This window comes from Myotis lucifugus, unplaced genomic scaffold, assembly GCF_000147115.1.
Source record: "Myotis lucifugus unplaced genomic scaffold, Myoluc2.0 scaffold_54, whole genome shotgun sequence".
NCBI lineage: Eukaryota > Metazoa > Chordata > Mammalia > Chiroptera > Vespertilionidae > Myotis > Myotis lucifugus.
Genome location: NW_005871102.1, coordinates 6319127 through 6327382, shown reverse-complemented (window position 1 = coordinate 6327382; position 8256 = coordinate 6319127). Strand labels below are relative to the sequence as shown.

The 8256-nt window shown below is 44.4% G+C and overlaps 1 protein-coding gene across 1 annotated transcript; it reads left to right on the top strand.

Moving 5' to 3' along the window:
* Window positions 1–906, top strand: LOC102419189 (transmembrane epididymal protein 1-like). The gene has a single exon (XM_014456077.2). The coding sequence runs from the start codon at window positions 1–3 to the stop codon at window positions 904–906; it is 906 nt and encodes a 301-aa protein (XP_014311563.1).
* The last annotated feature ends 7350 nt before the right edge of the window (window positions 907–8256 follow it).

Genomic DNA, 8256 nt, shown 5'->3' with positions numbered 1-8256 from the left:
ATGGGAACCTTTATCGGTCATGTGTACCCGGGGCTGTTTCTATTTTCATACGGACTGTATCAGGCAATAGTGGTCTCCAAAGCTGTGATATTCAATGACTCTCGCCCGAATCCTTCATGTCCTCCAAGAAATAAGGGAAGATGGGCCAAGCTGTGGGAAATATCCTACCGAGGTTTGTTGAAAATAGTGACCGGCTCCATCTTGATAGCTTATGAGAACAGTTGCATTAAAGGAGGGTTGGTCCTGATGAACAGGGAAATGCCACCGAGATTTATGCTCCCCAAACAGTGGCAGCACCTCACCATGTTCATCCTCCTCACCCTCAATGGCTGTGTAGATGTCACGAGCAAGAACTTGCTGCCTCAGAGGTGTGTGCTCCTAGAAAAAGGTGCCCTGGTCCTGATCTTCTACGTGCTCCTGATGCTGTTGGTGTCACATGTTCAAGATTCGACAGGGGTGGAACTGCAGGTTCACTCTCTACTCATCTTGGTGGTGTTCCTGCTGATGCTGGTGTTCACTGTTGAGCTGTGGACTCCCAATGCATTTCACCTCTCAATGATTGAGACCTTCCTGTTTCTGATGATGGGCTCCTGGCTGATGCAGGCAGGCTTTATTCTGTACAGACCAGTCACCGGCTACCCATGGCAGGATGATGACATCAGTGACATCATGTTTGTCACTACCTTCTTCTGCTGGCATGTGATGATCAATGCTTTGTGCCTGTTAGGAATCTATGGCGTTTTTTCCTTTTGGCATCATTGTTACAGTCCCAGGTCGAAGCTGACAGGATCCAAAAAAGCTCCATATTATGCCAACACTGAAGGACCCGTCTACCACTTGCTGCCAGAAGTGGAGCAGTCAGAGAAAGACGACCAGGCTCTTCTCCTCCCAGAGAGCTCACCCTGAGATAGGGCCCAGGATACCTGGCACATTGTCCATCCCTTCTTCCTCCTTGTAGGTTCTCTCAGACATGTGCATTGTATCCTCTTTGGTCTCCAATGAAGGTAATGGCCATGGCGAGCATTTGGTCTCCGTCTGCTGGTACATCTCCTGAACTTGTAATTGCTGAGGAAATGAGAGGGGGCTGAGAAAGGGATGCTGAATAGATTGGTGAGGTGGGGGAAAGAGGACCAAGAGAATAGATAAATGTGCAGGAAAAGCCATGGGGATTAAAAATGCAATAGAAGGGAAGCCTTTGAAGGGAAGAGAGGGGAGTCCAGCAGTCATTCCATCTACCAGCTACTTCTCTGGGTACAAGTGATTGCCTTTTACCTGAGGGAATAATGATTTCTTACAATTCAAAACTGGAATCATTCATGTCTCATCCTGATAAAGAATAGTGGGTATTTCTGTTTGCTCACCAAAATGGCTCTACCACGTGGAGCTAGCATCAACAGAACTTTTGTCTCCTCCCAAAGAAAGTCCTTTAAGGATTGGGTTAATTTCAAATTAATAAAGTGAAACTATACTAATGCTTTAATATAGTAACATTTCAAATTTGTACAACTGAAATTTTTACAGAATCCAAATGTTCAGTGTTTTCCTAACTTCATATTTTATTAGTCCTATTCCAGACAAAGCTTACCTAGTTCACCATTACCACCTTAGCACATGTAATTTACTAGATCCTATCCATGAGTGTTGGCAAAAGGTCAGTCCTTTCTATTTCACAGAAAGCCGTCCCACAATCACATTTTTATCATGTTATCTGGTACCCAGCATAAGACCCACCTTCAACCTCACACCATGGAGCACCCCCAAAGAGGCCTTCTCCACTATGACTCCTTTGTTCTGGGACTCTTAGACACATTTACTAGACCCACCTTGTTCACTGGCTCATACAGCTGATACACTTTGCTTGCTCTGTTTCTGAAATCCTTCCCCTTGGGGAGGCCTTTCCTCACCATCTAGAGTGTAGGCCATATCAAGTTACATACTTTCCTATGTATGAGCCAACTATGTAGCATAGGTGATGCTTAATAAAGGCTTGTTTGCTTTCAAAATCTCTGCCTACACGTTTCTTCTAAAAGTGTTGCCAGACAGGTCGGAAGGTCTGTGAAACTCTGGAAGCCTAAAGCCTAAGTCATCTCCTTAGTCATGTGCCCACTCTCTTCCTCATTCTTGGGATAACAAAATCCACTATTCTGTTTCTGCACTGTTTACTGTGCTAATCTATACTAATAAAAGGGTAATATGCTAATTAGACTGGGTCAACCGGACATCTTCCGGATGTCTAAGTTCCTTCCAAAGCCACAGTGGCGGGGGCCAAGGCATAGGCAGTTAGGGGTGATCAGGCCAGCGGGGGAGGGCAGTTATGGGTGATCAGGCCAGCAGGGGAGCAAGCAGTTAGGGGTAATGAGGCCATGAGGAGGGCAAGCAGTTAGGGGCGAGATCAGGCTGGCAGGGAAGGGCAGTTGGGGGTGATTAGGCTAGCAGGGGAGGGCAGCTGGGAGTGATCAGGCCGGCAGGGGAGGGCAGTTGGGAGCGATCAGGAAGGCAGGCGAGTGGTTAGGAGCCAGTGGGATCAGGCCTAAACCAGCACTCGGACATCCCCCAAGGGGTCCCAGATTGGAGAGGGTGCAGGCCGGGCTGAGGGAAACCCCTCCCCCCGCACGAATTTTGTGCACCGGGCCTCTAGTTGTTTTATAATTCCCACAAGCATTTCTACACGGAACCTCCAAAAACGCTGAGACTCAACAGGTTGACTTGCCCAAGTCTTACAGCTAGCAAGACAGGAATTCAAGTGTAGGTGTGTCTGACTCAAAGCCAATGCCTATGTCCTCTGGGTCACTGTGATTTTGCTAATGGCAATGGTGAAGGGAGTGATCCTCCAAATGAAATTGTTAAGAGAGAGAAAAAAGAGCAAGCAGCAGTGCAAATACTCTAGACTCCCCTAAAAGATGTGTCTCTTGTCACACTTTCTGTTCATCCCCCCCCCCAGTCTTGCCCCCTAGGGTGAGAGAGAGAGAGAGATGGGGAGAGAGAGAGAGAGAATGAATCTAGCTGACTCTCAACTTCTAGATGGGTCTTAAATTTTTGGGCTCAGATCTATGTGAGGGCTGAGGATAAGATTCGTTTGTGACCAAGTTTCCTGATCCTTGCCATTTCCCCTTAACTACTGGTTCCTAGACTTTTCTCAATGACCTTTTTTAGAGGGGACCTTCTTTCTCTTCATTTCCGGTACGCATTGATGGAGAAGGCGAAACACCACAGTGCTGCTTGCTGCCCATTTCTAGACATCTGGCTTAATTTTATAATCATAAACAAGCCTCTGGTAATCAATTGATACCCACAGGATAATACCTCTTCAATATCCAGTATAGGTAATAAACTTACCTATTATTAATTTACTATATTAGAGATGCAACAGAGAGGCCCTCCCCTTGAAAGCCAGTCAAGAAAACAACTTCCCACGCTTCAATTTGCAGGGAGACATGTAATTCTCACAAAATTCCACCAGAGGGCACTAGGTTCACACCACCTCAGTTAAGCCTCTAGCTCTCCAACTTGGTAAACAAGTCTCTCAAGAAAAGGTTTAAAAAGCAGGGGTCCGGAGAGGGAAGGTAAAGGAGATCAGGACAAATACAGAACCCGTCTAAGTATTGTCCAAGCATCCAGAAAACATACCCCAGGGCTATTTGTTTCCCATGAAAATTTGGCATGTGCATGTGAAATACACAGGGATTCAAATCAATTAAAGGGATGGGGATGGGGGAGAAGGACCTTGGACCCAGTTGAGGATATCTTTGGGAAAAGTACCAACTAAAAAAAGGCACACTCTGATCCTAGTAATGTTTTGACCGAAATGCTAAATCTCAACTTTTTCATAAACTTCAACAATGCTCCCATCATTCTAGAGAACAAAGATAGATCCATCCATACATTGAGAATAAGGAACCCATTTTATCGGTGAATATCCCAGATTCACAAAACAGTGAAACTGGGGGCCAATTATTGAATATGAAATATGATCTCCAAAGATCCCTTTAAATGGAATGGTAAAACATTTTTGTTTCTGGTAATCCAGTTGTTCACAAGGAATATATTGAATGCCCACTATATGGAAGGCACTTAAACCCACAGTAGTAGTGTAGCACTTGGATTAGTCCCTGCACTTGGGTAGAGATTTCAGTGTTTTAGAGGTGGGAGTCCAGGAAGGCATTGTCCACTGCAGAACAGCGGTTCTCAACCTGTGGGTCGCGACCCCTTTGGCGGTCGAGCGACCCTTTCACAGGGGTCGCCTAAGACCATCCTGCATATCAGATATTTACATGGCGATTCATAACAGTAGCAACATTACAGTTATGAAGTAACAACGAAAATAATTTTATGGTTGGGTCACAACATGAGGAACTGTATTTAAAGGGCCAGAAGGTTGAGAGCCACTGCTGCAGAAAGTGGAAGAGAGTAAGGCTCTCAAGGGAGTTACACACTGGAAGCACACCGGCTGTGAAATACTGCCCTAAGATGACATCAGCAAGCTACTGACTTATTGAGGCCTCCGTTTCCTCACCTTTAAGACAGAATGATATGAACATCTAATTCCAGAATTGCAGGGCTTTAATTTTCTCAACAGTACTTATTTTCCCATGTTGTTAGCTAAGATGAACTTAATGCTTCCCAACTCTGCAGTTTCCTGCTGGAAACAAGATTTGGGGTAGGGCTCAGAGAGACTCAAACCTTCAGCCATAACATGGAGTTTGAGAAACCAAGTCTTCACTGTATTCGAATGACTTCAAGGAGCCTTCAACAAAAATCAGGCTAAAGAAACACAGCTGAGGTTTGAACTTCTCATTTTCTAACCTGAGCTTAAGAATATCAAACAATCGACCTAGCTGGTGTTGCTCAGTGGTGAGAGTGTCAGCCCAAGGACTGAAATGTCGAGGGTTTGAGTCCGGTCAAGTGCATTACCTTGGTTGCAGGCTCCATCTGACCTGGTCCTGTTGGGGCACGTGTGGGAGGCAACCAATTGATGTGTCTCTCTCTCCCTCCCTTCCACTCTCTCTAAAAACCAATTGGGGGGGAAAAATATCCCGGGTTAAAAAATTAACAAAACAAAAAAGAATATCAAACAATCAGGAAGGATATAAAGAACAATTTCTCTGTGTTCAGTGTTAGGTACTGAATTACGGTAAAACCTGGTCTTCCCTCCTTTAATTGTGTAATGAAATTGGAAAGCTTGGCCACCTGCAGCTCCTTCCCTAAATCTGGTTTAAGAGTAATGACATTAACTCCCAAGACTGTTCCTTTCCTTCTTTTGGATTTTTGTTTTAAGATTATACAATGGTCTATTCTTTTGAAAAGAATTGGTATTGATTTATTTAAAAACAAAAATAGTTGACAATTTGGGGTTGGGTTTCCAGGGAGTTTCTGAAGCCGGGGTCTCAGCTGTGTGCCTTTAGCCTGATTAAAGGGTTTTGTCGAATGCCGATTGAAATCATTCAGATGTGGGGAAACCTCCATTTCTCAAACTACATGTGATGGCTGATGGTTTGGGTCTGATTGAGCCCTACCCCAAATCTTGTCCCTCAGGAGTGCAAGGCAGCCATGCAAGCCCTGGGAAAGCACCTCAAACCACCAGATTAAGGGCTTCCTACCTGCAGAGTGAGAATGAGTCCTTCAAAAGAGATAGAAATTGAAAGGTGAACTCCCAGGTAAACTCACCCTAGACAAGGCCTTTATTTCAGGCAATAGAGCAACATTGAAGAAATGCTTTTAGTCCTCGGCCATCCTTTGATATGGAACAAAATCTTTACCTGGCCCTCGCTGGTTGGGCTCAGTGGATAGAGCCTCGACCCAAGGACTGAAGGGTCTCGGGTTCGATTCCAGACAAGGGTATGTACCTCTGAGGCCCCAGGTGATCCCCAAGGCAGCTAATCAATGTGACTCTCTCACATTGATGTTTCTCTCTTTCTGTCTTTCCTCCTCTCTTACACTATCTAAAAATCAATGGAAAAATATCCTCGGGTAAGGATTAACAAAAAAATAAAAAATAAAAAAATTGCTCCACCCACCCCTTGGACATACGGACTCGAACTAAGAAACAAAAACCTGAATTTGAAGCACATGTAATAGAACCCCCTGTCGGCTCTGATACTGAGTGTACCAAGAGATAGGAGAGTACATAGGCTCAAGCATTCTAATGCCCTTTTTACCGAGGGGGTGGGGAATGGGGTGGGTGGCCATTTGGGGAAGAAGCGGAAGGAGAACAAAGGGCAGCAGACACAGCAAAGCCAAACCAGATGAAACAGGCTGTTCTACTTTTAACTTCTCCAAAAGTACAGTCTGGGTTTCTGGGGGTGAACCAGTTAGTAACAGGACTCTTTCTTCCCTCATACCCTTTTAAGATTCCCAGATCAGTCCTTGGACTCCTGTGAGCCCTACTTTGGTTGGCTTCAGTAAGTGTAGGGTGGGCCGAGGAGGACAAGGCCTCTTGCGCCCTCCTGAAAGACGCAGCTGTCACGTACTATGTTGCTGGCCCTGACAAAGTTTGTCCCTGGTCACAGGAATGGCTCAAAGCAAATCTATTTCCATTCTTGGAAAAGCAGCTCAAAACCACATGGTTTCTTGGTGCCGCTGTCCTATCTGTGTGGTCAACAAACACCACTTATTGAACACTCACCCTGGATACTATTGGGAATTACAAGATGAGTAAACTGCTCAAGGATGTTAAGCTACCTAGCAAGCATTCACAGGACAAAATATCCTATCATAAGCTACAAAAAAAACTGCACTTGCTACTATTCCATTTCCACCTCAAGTGCTGGATAGAGGTGGTCAGGAAAGTAGAAGGTTCTGGTTTATGCTTAGGCAGTTTGGCATCTGGATATCAACACCTTTTTAAACAAGAACATCTTGTTTAAAAGGACCTTTTCACTTTCTCCCCTCCCCCTCCTCAGCCAGCTTAAACTCAAGACTTAACAGAAAGAAATGGAATAGAGACAGCTCACTGTTACCAGGTCTAAGCCCACTCTCAGAAAACAAACAGTGGAGCCTAAGAGAGTTAGAAAGTTGTACATAATGGGTTGTTATGAGGGAAGAAATAATCCAATCTCTCCAGATTACATTTTATCCTATAATAATCATAAACACTATGTTCCAGATACTATACTAATTTACTTGCAAATGCTGTCACAATTAATCCCTACAATATTTTGTAGGCAAGGAAACCGAGCCTTCATGTGGCTAAGTAACTAAGCCAACACAAAGCTGGTAAGAGGTAAAGCCCAGGTTGGTCTGACCTGAAGCCCCAGCTTTCAACAACCACATGATAAGATTCCAACAGGCAGCACTGAAACTTAACATGGAATCCCTTACCCTTGCCAGGCACTTTACTCAGTCCAGAATGTCACCTGTCCGAAACATACCAAAAGCTCTTTTGAGATGAAGGTTGCACCTGTAATTTTAAAGCACTACAGTGTTAAACAAACTCTTAAAGAGGAGGGATGTTGACCAAGAAGCCACGTTGTGTGTTTGTGGTCACAGGCAACATTTTTTCCCCACATTTGTGGTACAAAAAATAACCAAAAGAACAAACTTCTTCCCTTCCTCTTCTAAAGGCTCTGAAAACATGCCTTCTCGGTCTTCAAACAAAAATAAGTTTCCAACACTGGGGCTCCTGAAAGATGCAATAAAGGCCAGATACCTTCAGATGGATTTCAGAGAATAAAAATAGAGAATGATTAAGTAATAAAACTGGTGCATATATATCTGTATATATATATTTGTGTGTATATATATATGTACATACACATACACAATTACTGTGCATCTGTTGACAAGCATCCATTTCGCGATTGTGTTTGTCTATACATTTTCTCAACCATCGCTGCAAGGCTGAGAGGGGGAAGGATACTGACTCTCTTTCCAGATTAAAAAGAAGGCGCAATAAATTACCTGAAAAGCAAAACCAGGGAGGATCTGTTTAAGGAATCATAAATTTTCTACCTACCCTAGGTCTATTCAAAGACCTCCCTTTCCTTTCAGCCGCCCTTGGGGAAGTTTGCACACAGAGAATTTCAATCCTGGTGGGCAACTCTAAAGGTCCTCTCTTGAAAACCTTTGTTTGCAGACAAGAAAACTTGGGCCCAGAGAGACTGACTTGCTTTCCGGGTAACAGAAGGGGAATCAGACAGGTCCCCAGCTTTGTTCCGCCTGCCCTCAGGTTCCTCTCTATGGATGGTACTATAAACACAGCACGTTGACTATTAACTGTGAGCTCGAAGACATCTGGTCATTCACCCAAACCCACCCAGG